Below are 17,986 nucleotides of genomic sequence, written 5' to 3'. Positions count from 1 at the left end.
TGGCTCTTGTTGGATGAAATTGGTTGAAAAGAAGGTACTTCACCAAAAATCCTCCAGTTGCTAACCAATTGGCAACTGTGGCAAAGGTTTTAATGTTTACCTGCAAATACTTGCTAACTAGCCTAGGGGTCGTAACTGCAAATGGAACTTCGCCTTTTGAAACATGTTGGCTGAATCACGGAGGCACAGTGCAAACTTTTCAGGCAAACCGGCTCCATTTGTGGTTTGCTTTACAGTTTTCAGTTTTCACAGAAAAACTGAAAATTGTAACGTAGTCCTTCAATTTCATTCAACCTACAACCATAACAATACTCGGTAATACACATCAGTAAGTTAACATTACATAGTGGTCACATGTATGCAAACCCTCTTTTTGCTATTAGCCCCTAGTAGCCATTAAAAAGAATGCAAGTTTCAGACACTATGTTAGCTTCTGGATTGAGAAACTGCATCGTCTACATAAATTAAATACTAACATAAGTTTTCCATGTTCAACATCTGAACTCATGGTTAGCATTCCAATATTTGTAATTTAGCAGTAAGAGCAACATCAGGAGAGACTTGGATTTTCTCAGTCATTTTATTGTTGTCCCCACTGTGTCAAGGAATTAACCTGAATCATCTTGAAGTACAAGTGTTAACCAGGTCATGGTAACTCATTGCTTTAATGCAAACACACGGGGACAATCAAATTAACGACCACAAACCAGAAATCAGTCAACTGTAATCTCATAACTTTATTGTCATAAAAAGAAATACATTTCTTACTTAATAAATTAAACAAAAATAAAATATCCAATACATTTTTCAAGTTCTTGTGAAATGATACCTGACATATTTGGGGAGGATGTAGATGTTTTATAAAAAAAAAATAATAATAATAATAATAAAAAAAAAAAAAAAAAATCACATTCAGCATCACAGCTTACATCAAGACACCATGCGATGTGCATGTCAATAAAAATAAAGCACTGCATACATGACATTTTACGCTATAATAAAAGGGGCAACGCATAAATTACTGTAAAACCTTAAAAACAGGCCACTGTAAAAATATGACATTTAATTTAAATTAAGAGGTTACAGCCTCACAGATGACTGATGCAATTTCCCGTTATGAGAAACCTACAGACCAACTCAAAACACGTTCACATGAGCCAAACATACCCAGTGAAACAAATGCTTGTTTCCAGGCAGTCTGCTTAATCAGCAGGTCACATTTCCTTCAGAGGCTTTTATAAAAACAGTGTCATGTTGATAAGCGCTCATGATCCTGCTGAAGGAAACTGATAACACTCCAATACGTATTATGGAGTGACTTACTCACCGAACAAGTCATATGCATGCTTAACATGCTTACACATATTGGTAGGAACTTCAGAGAAAAATAACCTGATAGCCAGCTGAGTGAGATGAATGAAACACTTTTCATCCTCCTTTTTGGAAAAGGTGTAATTCACTTGAGGAAGCATCAGTGCCCAAGTCATTCTGGTGCAATGCCACATGCAAAGTCATACAGTAATGTGAAAAATGTGAACATAGGAACTCTTAAAAGTGGAATGGTGCAAATGTGGTGCCACAAATAAAAAAGAAAAATGCAAATGTTGTGAAACTGAAAATCTGTCAACAGAAAAATAAATAAATAAAGCATGATATCTAGGGTGATTCGGAAGCAATGAAATTACTAAAAACTAAGAATTAAGTGCCTTTCTATGAATTTGTGACATTAACATAAGGGAATTTAAAATGTGGCTAATGATACTCACAAGTATCAGACAGCATTTGTCTATTTGGAGGCACTGTCCCATCTCTAGGGCAGGCAGTGTGGAGTAGAGACTGGAAACGAGGGCAGTGAGCCAAGTCATGGGTGAAATAACTCAAATAGGTGCAACATTCCTTGAATCTCGAGCCTACTCGCACCTTTGTGTCTCTGTATGACCGTTTTACATGCACATGAAATACTGCATTTGGGGCTTCTATTTGCAAATGTGTAAATGAAAAACAGAGCTAGGTTTTTGGTCCTTGAATGAGAAAACCTATTAAAGAAAACGGTAACTTGTGCAGTGAATGCAATGAGCATTCGAGCCTCTCTAGAACCGAGGCTTGTGTATTTGACATCCTGGCTCCGTCAGACACTATGACTCCCCTGTTATATAAGCCTGCATGTGGCTTTGCCTGTGGAGGTGGAATGGGTGGGGGAGTCTGCCCTTAAGCCAGAGCCTCCCCTGAACTGCATCATGTGAACACAGTGACTAAAACTGGCAATTGTGAACACATGCACTTGTGACTTTGTGAGACAGAGAGCGATGCTTTCAGGGGAAGAAAGTGGTTGAGTCTGTGGATGTGCGCTGAGTGCTGAAAATGAGTGTGAAGGTGTGTCTGAGAGGTACAATGTGACGGGCTTAACCACGTGATGTGTGTGTGTTCAAGAGAGGTCCCCTATACTGCAGAGTTAGAATCTCTCTTTGTGGTCAGAGGGCAACTATGTTGTTCCCGTGGTTGGGGAAGCAGAACAGTGAGTTTGAGGGGTCGTCACAGTCGTTTGGCAGCTCTGCGTCTGCTGCTGCCAGTGGATTCCTGCTAATGACCAATTCCAGGCTGTCTCCGGCCTCCATAATTAAGGGCACAGTTAGACAACAGTCCAAGTCCCTGGTCCTTACACGGTTCACCTGGGAAATGACAACCAGTTCTTTTACTATTCAGTACACACTTCTTTTCCCTGAAAGAGTCATTTGGTGGACGAGAGCTATTATTTCATAAAAACAACTAATGATGAAATGCAAAGTGGTGTATAAACAGTAGCAACAGAGTAAAGAGGAAACACTCAGTGGGATCCCTTAGGAGCCTAAGTCTTTTGCAGTGTAACTGAGGGAGGTTTCAGGGTGACCTCATCCACCCCTAATGCTTAAAGTAAAGTGGTTTCCCTGTCTCCCAAACTCCAAACTGGAAGCTGGTTCCACAGAAGAGAGGCCTGAAAGCTGAAGGCTCTGCCTCCCATTCTACTTTTAAATACCCCAGCAACTATAAGCACTGTTTTGCTGTGACATAACACTAGGAGATCTTTAGGATAAAATGGGAGTATTTGTGACCTTGCACGTGGAGAAAGATTATAAGTTTAATTCTGAATTTAATATGAAGACAAGCTTTTTTTTCCTGTTTTTTTTTTTTCCTTTTTTAAAATATTAGCCTTGAACAGCATATCCTCATCAAAAACAACTTCAGGATTCCTCACAGTCTTACTGGAGGTCAAGGTAATGCCACGTCATGTTTCTAATCCCAAGAGTGTTGCTTTCCGATGAATTATGACTGTGTGTCTTTGGCTAGTCAATAAGCTGGAATGAAAAATTGCTGCCACTCCTCTGTGGGCTGTGCTTTGATTCGATAGTGATTCACTTAAGCATATTCACCTTGCTGCGAATTTGTCGTTTGTGAATTTTTATGCTTAAAACATTATTTGCAGATTTTTGGTTTATTTTTTGATGGTCTGGAAGCAGACATGGTCACTATGGAGGGTTTTGGGGGCATCACTGGAAGAGAGAAGTTGCAGAGTGGGGTGCAGGACTGAATAATCAAGGTGTATCTAACAACGCAGCTGGTGAGTGTAAATGAAACGTCTCAGTGTTCTCACCCAACTTGCTGCAAAAAACCCAAAAAAACAAATGCATTTTCCAGCATGTGAAACTTTTTTTTCCCCCCCTTTCCTTTTTGTAAAGGCAAACAGTACCTGAAGAATGCGGTCAAAAGGTTTCAACCCTGCTTGGTCAGCTGGGCCATCAGGCCGGATCATATTCACGTAGACACCCTTTTCCAGCAGCCCGTCTGACACACTGAAACCAAAGTCACGGCTTTCGCGATCCTTTCTTATAGTCACCTATAAACAGAGGGCAAATTGCAGTCATAGATAAAACATTCTTCAGCATTTGGAACCTTTTTCCTCATTGGCTTTGAAAGATGTACTCCAGCTATAGATTTTTGTGAAGAAAAATAAAACACTACAGAAATATTTGTATGCCTTTAGGTGAAGCAGAGGTAACAACCCCCCCACCCCCAACCAAACAACTCAGGTCTGACATTGACGGTTGAGTCATAAGGCGACTTTGACATTAAACATTTTCTTGAAAAGGGAAACATCAAAGTAGAGTGTCTGAATGAGACACGGAAAAGCTATTGTTTCTTGGTGATCACTTCTCTGGAAAACGTTTTGCAAGATATTTTGGTACTTGGCATTAAGCACTGCCTTTCAAAGAGTTAGATGAGATCATTTTCTGTTTGTACATAATGCTAAACTAAGCAACCGGACACCCGACAATAACTTAAGAATGGAAACTAGTTTAAACAGCTGACCTGGCTCTGGACTGTACATTGTGTCTTTTATTGTGTCCACTCCCTGTGTAAAGACTACACAATTACAATGCCCACAGCCACATGGCTCTTTGTTTCTCAATTTCCATGTTCCCTAAAACAAGGTCGGCAGCTTTAACCATAACCAAATAAAGCAGGTTTAAGCTTGTACTTGGTGATTTTTCCATGATAGCATATAGGTTGTGTCAACTAAAAATATTGTTAATTTCCACACTGCAGGACTGATGCCCTCTATTACTCCCAGTCATGGTGCGATGCACATATGACGCCAAACAGACTTCTCAGTGGGCGTGTAGTCACAAGTTTCACAGATAAAGCGTCACATGAATTTGTCTCATGTGCCAGTCCCGACGAGGTAAGTCACGTAGAAGAGATAAACACGCATTACACACCGATTTTTACAGAACATGCTGTTCCATGTTCATCAAGTGTGCGTGCACTGGCAGGCCTATTACTACAGCTCAAGTTTAAAACCTGCAAATCGGATAACACGCAAGATACCAATGTAGGTATTAATTTTGTAAATGCAAAGTCTTTGAGATACTGTATTTAAACTTTGGTTTTCGTGAAAAATTGTCTCATGTACCAGAACGTGTGAGGAGATATCCAAAGTTAGAGTAGCTGATCTCTCACATACAACCCAAACTCCACAAATTTTGGGATGCTGTGTGAAATGCAAATAAAAGCAGAATGCAATGATTTGCAAATCTCACAAGCCTGTATTTTATTCACAGTAGAGGATACAAAACATTTCTAATGTTTAAACATTTTACAATTTCACAAAAAAATAGCAAATTTTTAATATGATGGCAACAACAAGTGTCAAAACTTTCTATGGGGCAAGAAAGGCTGGGACGAAAACAACGACGACAACGACACGAGGCGCACACACACACGCGCAGCCTGTAATTACTGTACAGCGTTAAGAATAACTTTTTTTCTTCAAATTAAATAATTATTTCATGACCCTTTTTGTCACCTTGTGCAGTGCCAGAGCTGTAGGGAGCAAATTTTCAGAGTTGTCGCCTTTGACCCTGGATGAAACATCTCCGGCTCCAGTTGACATGTTCAGTTTGCTTTTGTTTATAGTTTCTCCATGGCTTCCTTCCCTCTTGATTGGACTTATTTCAGAGGGAAACACTGAGTCTTCATTTGTTTTGGTCTCATCTAGGTACAGACTAAGAGCGCTACCCGTCATGGATGCCTGAAAGACAAGAGGGGGATTATTAGAACATTTGTTTTAAAAAATAAATGATTTAAAAGGAACAAAGACTTATTTAGATTCACACACATAGATTAGAGGCCAAGGCATTGTGCAAAAGCCTTCTGCAGTCAGCATGGCAGCAGGTGCCCAGCTTGCCTTGTCAGATTTAATAACAGATTATAGCGATGATGGTTATCGTAATGCTTCATCTGGCATGTTCATTTAGGCCAATGCAAGTCTGAGAGTACACAAGTAGGACAAAGCTAGAGAGGAAACTGAAACAGAAGGGGGATGGAGATAACAGGCGGGCCTACCTCCAGCTCCCTGAGAATCTCTGACTGGCCGCAGGTCTCGAGGTCCTGCAGAGCCTGGGACCAGAAGCTGTCTTCCTGGTTCAGGGTGCCATGGCAACGAGGGGGGCTGACAAATCTATGACAATGCAGGAACCAAAGCATGAGAGCAGTCCTGCAGTCTGGATGTTGGCGCTGCATACAAAGGCAGCATGGGAAATGCAGTTTTTTTTGGGGCTGCAAAGCTGAAGAGTCCTTCTGAGAATCTCTCAGGACCACAGTGAGGGTTTAATGTAAAATCTTTCTCTTGTAACAGCTCAAAAGCCGCAGGAGTCCATTAGAATAAGATAAAGACTTCAAATTCACAAAGTGACGTCACCCCCCAAAAAAGCAGGAAATCTAAAGCACATGACATAAAAGTTCAGGGGGAAAAAGAAAAAAAAAGAAGAAGTGTGACGAGACAGATAAGGCTGATCCTTGGGCTCTTTGGATGTTTTTCTGAGGAAACTGTTTTTTTTGTATACGGACAGGGGTGACAGAAAAAGATGTACACATGTGAAACACCAAAGAGCTTGTGGGCAGTTAGTAAAGCAGATGAGAGAGAGAATACCTGAGAAAGAAGAGAAAAGGACAGTTTGGAAAAAGCACAAAAACATGAAGGCATACAACACAAAATGACAAAATAATCCAGAATGCACTTTTGTGAGTGACCTTAACGATCAGGGAAAGGAAACATCACAGGAGAGTTTGCTTATACAACATATTATTGAATTAAGAAAACCACTTAAAGCTAAACTGACAAAGATGTCGGAAACAAGAAGCCACCAAGGTGTGTGACCACGCAGCACAAGAGCAAAAACAACTGCACATGTTTGACAGATGAGGTGGGTTTGGGTGTTGTCATGTTACTGAATAAGGATATTTGAGCTGCAACCTGACACATTGCACACACACAAAGCCAGTCCTGACAGATTCATCCAGTTAAAAATACTGATTTTTAAATTTTATTTGCTAATACTGTGTTTAATGCTGTCCCTGTTCAACTGCACCAGCATCACCCACCCTCAGACATTCACCAAACTAAATGTCTGGGATGGACCTCAGGGCCTCTGTACTTACCCAGGTATCTTGTCCCACTCATCCTCTGTGAATCTCCCATCATACAATGAGGTGTGGTGGACTAGGCCTGCAGAACTGGAAGTGGTTTGGCTCCTGTGCTTTGTGCGCCTCCACTCATTTGGGTTGAGCAGTATATCGGATCCTTTGTGAAGATATGTCCCTAAATGAAGAGAAGAAAGAAAAATCTCATTAGATGTGCAGGAGAATGTGGTTTATCTGAAGACTGCTCGTGAACATTAGATTTCACCTTGGCTACTGTAGCCTGCATCAAACCCCGAGCTATCCCAGGAGCTCATGGCAGAGTCTATACTGGGTATAGTGGCAGAGTAGAGCTCTGAGTGTTTACTGGTCTTCTGGGAGTCTGTCAGATCATCCTCTGTGTCGCTCAAAAACGCAGCTTCTCTTTCTAAAGGCCGTCGGCCGTCAGACTCTGGGAATGGACAGTGAGCTGGCATGAAACAAGATGTGCACTTTTTCACACCACCTGAGTAAAACACTGCAACACTTCCACAGCAGAAGCATTTATTTTCTGCCTTTTGTGTCCCTCATCTCTTAATTCCTTTGACAACAAGGTGTTTTGTAAAGATTTGAAAAGAATTTGCTTCACGCAAAGAGGGACTTTAAAAGCCCCAGAATATTTTTTTTTAAAAATAAAGGATCTACTTAGGAATAATGTCTCAGATCCATAAAACAATTAAAGTAAAATTTGGTTCATTCTCTTCCCCTAACAATGAAAAACAAACGAAAAAATATATACGATCAGCTTGTTTCTTGATCTTGAGGGTGACTGACTCCCCGGCCATCTGCAGGAGATGAATGGCCTCACTCAGTGGCTTTCCTTTCAGGCTGACACCATTGATGGCTAGGACTCGGTCCCCTATATGGATGGCTCCAGTCCTGCAGATTTAGAAGAGCAGATGAAGCAGAGATCTACCAGACAGTACCAACAGAGATGGTCAGGAGAGCTGTCAGGCTGCCAGCATGCTGACCCAGACAGAAACAAAGAGGCGTCTTGTTACAGGAGAAAAAAAAAAACTAGCCAGCCATTGTTTACTGTCTCATTTATTAGGAAAGAAAAAAAAAGAAGAAAGAGGCAACTCAAGAGATGACCTGGCTTAAGGTCAATGCAGCACCATTTTCTTGTACTACTACCTTGAACCCCCCCTGCAGCTCCACATGTCACGCCCTGCCCTTCACTCACCTCTCAGCCAGGCCTTTCTTAGTGAGGCCAGAAATGACGATGGGATCAAAGGGCTCCTCTGTGCCAGAAATAGTGATGCCCAGTGGTCCGTTATATCTCTTCAACTCCACTGTGTAGATTATGGAGCCTGACATTTCCAACTCATCTACAGCATGCAAGGACAGAGGATAATGTACACTCAAGATATGAAGACTTACAATAAATTGTTTAAAACAAATTATCAAAAGAACGACTGATAATAGGAAGTATTCACATTAAAAATTAAACCGTACAATATTAGAACTGGAACTTTTCCAGTGTAAGAACCAGTCAGCCAGCACGGGCTCTGGGTATGTGAGACACGAGCTTCTTTTTTCCAGAAATGCACCACAGAAGAGTTTGAGGTCACTCAACTGTTGTTTATGAAATGAAACCACATTTTTATGTTTGTTTGCTTTTGTAAATCTAGCATAAAACCGATCAAGTATTTCATGAGCAACAACTAATGATCCATGAAAATGTGGAACATGAGTTTGAGAGAAATGTTGACACTGGCCAATAAAGTAAAAAGATTAAGATAACTGGCGGAGAATGACAAATTGCCTTTTTATCCTTTTTGCTTGCCTTGAAGGCCATAATCGTCACCGAGTCACCTCTTCACTGCTGACAAGACTCATTGTCATTTCCTGTGTGGTCAATATTATTGTCACAGATAACAGAAACAAACTGCTTTTCATTTCAAAGCAATGACATTTCAAAGTGACCACAAATCTTTGAGAGGTTGCCTGCATGCACCAAAGAGTTTCCTGATCTAGATAAGGGTAACAGTTAGTCTCTGTGGTCATGCGCTGGTTCACACAGTGGGTCGAGACCTTTATTCTTCAGGTTCACTTTCTTATAAACTGGAGCACTTGTAATTTTTTTTTTTATTATTATTAAATGAAACCACCCGAGAGGTTTAGAGGGCGACCAACTGACAAATATCTGACATCAAACCAGGACCCCTATCAAACCAAACAACTAATGGGATAATCTGGTTTAATCTCCGACAGTGCAATGTATTTTAAATGGTTCGTGTACCAATGTTGTCCTCATCTTTCTGGATTCGGAGTTTGACCATATCTTCTGCTTGTTCCAAGACATGCATCGCGTCTTCCATTGTGCAGTTTTCCAGACGCACCGAGTCGATGGCCAGCAGCCGGTCTCCGGGCTCCAGAGTGCCTGTTCTGCAGGACCCAAGAGCAAGAAGATCACAACTGTTAAACTGGGACCGGCCACTCCTCCCGACTCACTGTCAGAATCCTATTAGCTTCATGTCTCAGTGGGATCCTTGGGGGTGACCGTAACCTCACCCTCAGCCTACTCAACACTGAGCCCTTCTGAAATGAAGTTGCTGTGGCCTACTGATCCAGTTTTTATACCTCAATCCAATTAGGCTTTTGTTATATAGTGGATAGACAAAATGTAATTTTGTAATTAATAATCCCACCTAGCCCCAGAAAACCTAGATCACCCTGAAGTGTTGAGAAGTCTTAGAAGTTTGACTTCTATTAAAAAAAAAAAAATAAATAAATAAATATCAGTATGACCCAGCCCTGAAAAAGCTGGACTAATAAATCATTCAACATTATGAGCTCAACATGATGACAGCACATACCTGTGCGCAATGCTTCCTTTTCTGATGTCAGAGATGATGAGGGGCTTGCCAGGTTTTTTACTCGCTGTTAAAAACAGAATACATTTTTTTGACATTTCAGGCAGCAAGATATGACGATTAAACCAGTTTAACTAACTAAGCACTTTAGTCTCTTAGTTTCCTTTTCGTTTTGTTGCCCTGTCAATGTCGGCTTCCTGCTTGTGTCTTTTTTTGTTTAAAGATGGTTAGAGTAGACAGGGTAATGATGACTGTTGGTCCAGGCCAGTATTATTCAGAGGTAATGAGGTATGAGCTTCATGCCTTTTTTCCCCTCTCTCCTTTTTATGGATCACAGAACATTGATTCACGGGAGAGTTTCAATATGCAAACATTTTGAGCAACACTGCCCCCTTCTGGGTGTCTCGCATTCAACAAACCCACCACTGATGGTGATGCCCAGCTCCATCCCTCGCCGTTTGGGGAGTTTAACATGGAAAGTGCCGCTGCTGGGAACCACAGACTCTGATTGAGATTTAGAACAACGTTAAAAGGGAAAATGGAAAAGCTTATACGATTTCACAATATGAAGTTACTGTTCCTGTGCAATACCTGCAACATCGAACTCAATCTCCAGTGTGACCTTGTTAGCCAGAGCAGAGTCTCTAAGCAGCTGATGAGCTTCCTCCAAAGTGCCATCTTCAGTTGGGATCCCATTAATGAACAACAATCTGTCGCCAACCTGCAGCAGCCCACACCTTCACGCAGCAAAACACACAAATATGAAAAGAACAGATTTTAATTTCACTTTCTGCCCATAACTGTTTGAAAATGTGTTTTTTTTAAATGAAGAAAAAGAAAAGGTTGTTGTGTTCTCAAGAGTGTGATAGTTTTGATTTTAAAACCAGAGAAACCTGAGAACAAATGACAAAATATCAGCTTTTTAGTTCAAACTAATACAACCGTCCTGAAATAAATCCTCCCTTTATGACAATCTTAAATGTTCTTTTTTATTTCCAGGGGGAAACAGGAGCTAACATTATTTTAAACAGGACAAATCTACAGATGTTGCTTAGACATGGCTGACAATTTTCTTCACCTCAGTGAAGGGAAAAACAAGTCTGTTTCTGGCCCTGTCAGATTTGTCCCAAAGGTCACGGGCAATCTAGGTCCTGTTGCCATATCTGCCAAACCTATGTGAAACCTAACCTTTGGGTAACCTTTGACTTAGCTTTCACTCTGGATGCTCACATTCAGTTTCAGGTTTGCTCCTGCTTTTAAATAACTTCAAATCTGTTGCCATGTTGAGCTTCATCGTGTCACACTCATCAAATCATTGTTTGTCTTAAAATGTGTCATTTCAGCAGGTTTATAACCAAGTCTCCTAATTCAGGTCCAGCGGATCCCCCTTAACGTCAGTGTTCACTTTAATATTCTGGTTTTTACTTTTAGAGCTCTGCATGGAGAAGCACCAATCATACATCCCCAGGAGGTGCCTGAGGTCATGTGATCACAGCATGCTGGCTGTGCAGCATATATGGTTGAGACGTAAAGAAGAGTTTTTGCCTCCAGACGCAGGATCTCTGAGAGTGAAATCAGTAGACTTGGTAGTCTCTTTCAAAAAGCAGCTTAAAAAATATAAATAAAAGTTAAAATCTTTGTTTTATTGTCTTATAAAATTATTACAGATATTGATTCAAGTTTATATTCATCGGGTATCATTTTTACTAGGGGTGCAACGATACACAAAATTCACGGTTCGGTTCAATACTTTGGTGTCACGGTTCGATATTTTTTCGATACAAAAAAAATGTTCATGCCTTTTTAATTTGTCATTTATTAAAATTATAAATATATATTTTAAGGCAAAAGTACAGTTTTTAAATTTAATGTTGCTGAAACAAAAGTAATTAAAAAAATAAATATATATCTCAGGGCTCTCAAAATTTCAAAATCCCTGGTAGCCCTTCGGGCAGGGACTCTTCAGTTTTTGGTAGCCCAAAATAAATTTAAGCAGCCAGAATAAAAAAAAGAGCAATTTTTTGATTGATGTTTTGTTTCCTTTACAATATTATACATTAAAGTATAATATTGTAAAGGAAACAAAACATTAATCAAAAAATTGTTGAAAAACAAATTACAACATTGTATAAAAATTACAATCATCAACTCAAATACTTGGTTCTAATTGAACAGAAATTTCTATGAACTTGTAAGAACTGTGTAGGACATGAATCAGTCTGTGTCAGATCCTGAATTTGAAATTTCCACTGAAGTCACGGGTAAGAGACAAGTGGAACCAAGATCTAGGCCATTTGCTTTTTGAAGTTTGCAAAGACGGCTAAATGTTGCCAGTGGTAGTTCACTCTTTGCAACATAGTACGCTGTTCTAAACAGATTTTTCAGGTTTATTTTTAGTATGTTATTTGCAATCTGTGTTTGTTCTGGGAAAGATATTGCAGACTGAGCAATAATGTATTTCTTGCATTTCTCATGGGTTCTAATGGGGCCTTTCTTAAAATGACTGGTCCCAGTAACAAAGGCGCTTGTCGACTCAGAAATCGAGAGAAAACCAACAATACACCTGGCAGAACATCATGTTATTTATACGGGTGCACATAAGTGGTCCGCATGTGCGCATTCGCTGTCAAAATAAAAGACGCGCACCAGATAAGAGGTCGCAACGCGCGTTTGCGTCCATATAAAAAGCACTGTTTTTGTCCACTAGAGTGGGATTTTCACGGCACATTCCGCACCACATCTCTGTGCGTTCATCATTTGTTTGAAGCCAGCTCACCTCCTGCAACCACTTTTCCGAGAATACGTGCTGCTTTTGTGGTTCGGACTCCTTCTGACATTTGTTTGGAGGTGGAGGAACACCAAAGTAATTGCTTAAAGGAGCTTCTTCGACATCTTTAAGAGTTCTAAACAAATGTCTGTCCTCCTCCAGAAAATCTTATGTATGCAAACACGCGTTGCAACTTCATATCTTGTGCGCGTTTTTTATTGTTTCTTTTTTGACAGCGAATGCGCACCTGCGGACCACTTATGTGCAGCCGCAGTCATATAGCTCGTCATATTGCAGCCACAGAAATTCTTTTGTCCATGAAACCATAAAGTTGCACTTTCTTTTTGCCTTATAGTCTGATTTGTCATAACTTCTCCGTTTTGTGGTAAGCTTTTCTTCGGCTGTCACTTCTTCACCCTGACCTGTCTTATTTGGCTCAGCAGAACTAAAATATATATCCTGCTGCTTTTACACACACACCCACACATAACTGTCAGCGATTCTCTGTGCGATCAACCTCTCACATGTTTAAGCTTGCTGCGGGAGATTTCACTTGTCATGTTTGCATAGTAAGCTAACAATTAATAAGACGATGTCAGAGAAATTGGTGCACAAATTATCATCACTTACAGATCAGTGCTGTCGCTCTCTATACACAGTTCCTGGGATTGCAAAGTGAAAGCAAAAAAACAAGCGCAAATTCAAACGCGATTTCAATATGTCACATATTGACAGTGGCTCACCGATGCCAATGACATAATTACCCAGCTACATTTCCGAAAGAATGCAAAAGCATTGACATATATTTTTCCTTCCTACAAAAGTCCGACGGGCAGGGCAGAGATAGATTTTGGTAGCCCGACTGAAAAAAATCGCTAGCCCCAGGACGTCGGGCTAGCGATTTTGCGAGCCCTGTATCAGATTGAGGAATCACTCATCTTTGAAAAAGAGAGTTTATTACAGAGAAATGGCTCTTTCCCAAATAAAAGCTATACTATACGCTTCTTCTGGGCTATATTCCCAGCAGCATATTGTAGCGGGTCAGGGCTGTTCGGGGTTCTGTTTGTACAGTTATGTTTTGTTTATGTTGCCATAGTGACGGGTGACGCCCTCTCGCTGCGACGGTGTGTCCTTCCGGGGTCAGAGGGCGCCCTGTGTGTTGTTGTTGTTGCTATGCGGTTGCTGTGCTGAGCAGTTAGCTAGCGGCAGTGTTCTTCTGCAGATGTCAATAAACGGCTGTGCTCCCTGGCTAGCTCACGGGAAGCAAGACCAAACGACACCTCCGTCTCCTCCTTGTCTGAGCTCGCCACATTGGTGTCAGAAGTGGGATGATGGTGGCACCCCATGTTCTGACCCGAGTGACTTTTCCCCCGCCGGTCGTGACAGGTGTTGTGCCAAAAAGTGATTGTCTGCCAAAAACTGATTTCCAATGTTTCTGTGTATTTTTTATGTGTAATATATTTACGTATGTTCGTAAATAGACTTCGGTGAACAGGGTTTACAAAGGGGTTATATAGAGAATTAAAACAATATCTGTTTTTCAAGTATCTTTACAACTCTCTGCTATTGTACTTACATTATAACCAATCCGGTCCTTTATCCCCACTTAAAATATTTTTACAGAAATATTGTAATATTTGCTGCCATTTCTGCTGTCCTCTTGGCCAACTTACTCTTACAAAAGACATTTTTAATGTTAATGAGATTTTTTTTTAACTGTTTAAATAAAGGTTATATAAAAGTCACTGCCAAAAACTGATTGCGGCTTCTACCTTGTTACACGAATGTTGTTTGTGGCTCAAGATGACTTTATGTCATCCATGAGGGATGCATTTGACATATGTTTCACATATTATAGCCCAACAAGTTACTTATAGCAGTTTAAATACGAGCAATCAGTTTTTGGCAAATACCGGAAATCAGTTTTTGGCAGACAATCACTTTTTGGCACAACACCGGCCGGTGCGCCAAAAGAAGGCACCTGGACATTTGCAGGACTTTGTGTGGGGTAATGGGGTCGTCGGGGACGACTGACCCCTTAGCGGGTCAGGGCTGTTCGGGGTTCTGTTTGTACAGTTATCTTTTGTTTATGTTGCCATAGTGACGGATGACGCCCTCTCGCTGCGACGGTGTGTCCTTCCGGGGTCAGAGGGCGCCCTGTGTGGTGTTGTTGTTGCTATGCGGTTGCTGTGCTGAGTAGTTAGCTAGCGGCAGTGTTCTTCTGCAGATGTCAATAAACGGCTGTGCTCCCTGGCTAGCTCACGGGAAGCAAGACCAAACGACACCTCCGTCTCCACCTTGTCTGAGCTCGCCACAATATTAAACATATCAGGTCCCCATAAGGAGAATCATGTGCTAACGGCTGTCTAAATGACTCGGGTAAAGTTTGTAGCATACATGCTTGTTGTTTTTGTCTGCTTCCACTTGTCTTTGCACTAGGATGATGTCGCGGTAAATGTGCAGTCATATTCGTTGTGTTCCCACTAGTGCTGTCAGCGTTAATCTCGTTGAAATGACGTTAACGCCACAACACTGCAAATCTCCGTTAACAGCTACCCCTGATCGCCCTGTGCGTGGGGCTAGACGGCCAACACGTTAACGAGCTAACTGCGCTAACACACTAGTTCCCACCCATGTAATTGAGCATTGCATGGCACATCCAACATACTGTTTTACTTTAGTCCATGACGCGCTTACCTTCAGGGTCATACGTCACATGAAAACCAAAATAATTCCAAACGCCAGATCTGAATGAGGGTGGGGGAGGTTCAATTTGCCATGTTGCAAGGAGAGCTTAACTTCTGTCTTGCTAGCTTGCCCTGCACTCTTCCTTCTGAGATGCTGTCTGTGTTGAGCTCTCAGTGGATCTGCGCTCGACAGTGCAGCCTAGGCGGAGTAGTCGAACGCAGATTCACTGAGCGCTCAACACAGGCAGCATCGTCAGAAGGAAAGTTGATAAAATTACAAATTTTGTATTGTTCGATACATATGCGTACCGAACCGAAAGCACTGTATCGAACGGTTCAATATCGATACGAGTATTGTTGCACCCCTAATTTTTACCATGTTGTCTCCACTGAGTGGAGGTAACAATGAATCCCAAACACGTCACCACACACACCAAAATCTAAAGCAATCGGAAGCATCCATTTAACATAAGCAAGGCACGTTTGAAACTCTGATGAGCCACACTGTGTCATGTACTTTAACACCACATGTCAAATAGTGTGAATGTTTAAAATGCCATCCATAACATGAAATGCAGGCCCGAGGCTCGACATGAACACATTCACAAAACTGCCCTTTTGTGAACTTTAAAACTACCTCCGCACGCAAAAATGTATGAAGGAGAAAAAAAAATGTAAAAAAATATAACACATTTAAATTGTGAGTTCAAACGCAGAGGCCCTGTCAGCTAATATTAATTCACTAACCACCACTGCTCATTAACCTTGTGGGGAGGTTGAGACAACAGCATCACAGTCAGATGCTGTACTTGAGTCACTCCTGTCCAACTGCTGCTGGACTAATCATGTTACAACACCCAGGGGAGGCAGCCCTGCACCGCCAGCAGACACCATCATTAATCTTGCACCACAACAACAATAGATAGGCCTACTACAAGTTGGCCACATCTGAGCTGCGTGTTAATTAGACTGCAACACAGAGTCTTGGTCAATACAGAACACAGCTGTAATGTAATGTAAATATTAATGGTTGAACCCTCAGCAGCGCTGTAATCTTGGCCGGCCACACGCCTCTTTTTTTAAGTGGAGATTTATGGGATTTTTCACTGAGTGGGTTTGACTTCTGGAAATAGACATTGCTGCTGATAGAGTACCACAGGAATGATCAGTTACTACCTTTATATTCAAGGGAAGGGCGAAATGCATGCAGCAATATCTCCAAAACATCTCACACAAAAACCAACAAACCAACCAAAAATGTGCAAACTTAATCTGACATGTAATACTTCCAACATGACCTTGTTGGTAACTTCAAACCTTGCCAAGAAGATGCTCAAAACTCAAATATCTGTCTTGTAAATTACACTATATGGGCAAAAGTACAGGAGCCGATTGACCATGGAAACCTGTGCCTCAGCTTTTGGTGTTTGCCAACTATTCACATAGTTGTTGTTGATCCTGTCAGTGATGGGAAGTATATAAAATCTCAACGCATCCTGTATAGAAATTGAATAGGAGAATTTAGGGGTGATTTCTTTGTCATTTAGATATCAGGCTTTCTTCCCCCCACAAATGGCAGGTCATTGTGAATAATTAACAATAAGGCACTCTAGTTCAAGGTGACTGCCTACATGATGTGTGTTTACTTGTTAGGCGTCTCATTGCGTTACCTCTCAGCTGGGCTGTCGGGCTCAATAAAGCGGATGACCGGGGGAGCGGATAGGGTTTCTGTGGCAAAGACACCTCCCTGCAGCTGGATCCCAAAACCTGTGAGTGGATCCCCCCTCAGGATGACCTCGCTCGTTTCCACATGAAAAACCTGTCCCCCCGGGCCGACAGAGCTCGATGCCAAAGATACTGTGGGAGGAGGAGGGAGGGAAGGAGGGGACACATCAGAGGCAGACAAATAGTGCAAGAAAGGGATTGTGGGAGACAGGGAGGAGGTTAAGGGGAAAAGACGTGCGCCCACAGAGATGACATGGGAATGGGAAGGGAATGAGTCACTTAATCAGAGTTTATGTCAGTCATGCTTACGTCAGCAATCAGTCAAATCTGTTCACACACACACACAAACAGGGTGAAACAGTAAAAAGGTGGCTTGCATATTAAAAGCTCAGTTCACTCAAATAACAAAACACTAATTTTGACACTTTACAGCAAACAGCTGCCCCCAAATGACCATAGAGCTGAATCAACAACCCCCTCCCTGTAATCTAAGAGTCCTGCAACAAATTACTAGCTTAGTTGTACCCAATTCATTGGTAAGGTGTATATCTTGCGCTTCTGGAACCAAAAAAAGCTGCACAACCTGATTAAAACAGTTTTAAATAAGAAAATACTTGAACTGAACCAAGCCTTTAATTTGGAGGGGAAAGAGGAAAAAGAAGGTGGTTTGCTATACATGAGCTCTTGTGGTCCTTCTTTCTGTTCCTCCTCTTGCCGGTGGAGCTCCGAGGGCTGGTGGGAGTGATGGGAAGGATGGGGCAGGGTAGCGTGTTGCTACCCTGGCTGCTGAAGCCTGAGGTGGCTGTGGAGGAAGGGGAGAAGCCACCACTCACCAGAGCTGAAAGGAAACACGTATCAAAAGGCTGGTACAGTAAGCTCTAAATTCATCATCCACAGCAGCACCATTGGAACATGCAACAAAAGAAAGAAACCAGTGTTGGGGTAAACCTCTTGGAAAAAAGATTTAACAATCATGCTGAAAAAAGGGCTCCTGCTGT

General features: G+C 41.6%; 1 protein-coding gene across 7 annotated transcripts in view; it reads right to left on the bottom strand.

Moving 5' to 3' along the window:
- Positions 1 to 717: 717 nt before the first annotated feature.
- LOC147305941 (glutamate receptor-interacting protein 2-like) overlaps positions 718 to 17,986 on the bottom strand; it is a 33,789-nt gene continuing 16,520 nt past the window's right edge. For 5 of the 7 annotated variants that reach the window (XM_086276768.1, XM_086276769.1, XM_086276772.1 and 2 more), the window contains 14 exons: positions 17,665 to 17,826; positions 16,934 to 17,120; positions 10,401 to 10,546; positions 10,233 to 10,313; positions 9,813 to 9,876; positions 9,236 to 9,381; positions 8,177 to 8,321; positions 7,733 to 7,872; positions 7,223 to 7,405; positions 6,976 to 7,135; positions 5,881 to 5,995; positions 5,342 to 5,566; positions 3,725 to 3,871; positions 718 to 2,669 (listed from right to left, as the gene is read on the bottom strand). In XM_086276768.1, coding sequence (XP_086132894.1) covers positions 2,472 to 2,669; positions 3,725 to 3,871; positions 5,342 to 5,566; positions 5,881 to 5,995; positions 6,976 to 7,135; positions 7,223 to 7,405; positions 7,733 to 7,872; positions 8,177 to 8,321; positions 9,236 to 9,381; positions 9,813 to 9,876; positions 10,233 to 10,313; positions 10,401 to 10,546; positions 16,934 to 17,120; positions 17,665 to 17,826 — 2,099 coding nt within the window. In that variant the 3' untranslated portion in view covers positions 718 to 2,471. Of the gene's footprint in view, positions 2,670 to 3,724; positions 3,872 to 5,341; positions 5,567 to 5,880; positions 6,467 to 6,975; positions 7,136 to 7,222; positions 7,406 to 7,732; positions 7,873 to 8,176; positions 8,322 to 9,235; positions 9,382 to 9,812; positions 9,877 to 10,232; positions 10,314 to 10,400; positions 10,547 to 16,933; positions 17,121 to 17,664; positions 17,827 to 17,986 lie in introns of those variants that run through there. The other 2 variants (XM_086276770.1, XR_015126584.1) reach the window with 2 other exon arrangements.

This window comes from Aulonocara sp. 'chitande type north' Nkhata Bay, linkage group LG20 (genome assembly GCF_057382095.1).
Source record: "Aulonocara sp. 'chitande type north' Nkhata Bay isolate Kocher_YH1m ecotype deep benthic linkage group LG20, A_spYH_male_GT1.1, whole genome shotgun sequence".
Classification (NCBI taxonomy): Eukaryota; Metazoa; Chordata; class Actinopteri; order Cichliformes; family Cichlidae; genus Aulonocara; species Aulonocara sp. 'chitande type north' Nkhata Bay.
Note: the sequence above shows the minus strand (reverse complement) of the source record. Positions and strands in the feature narration are given on the sequence as shown.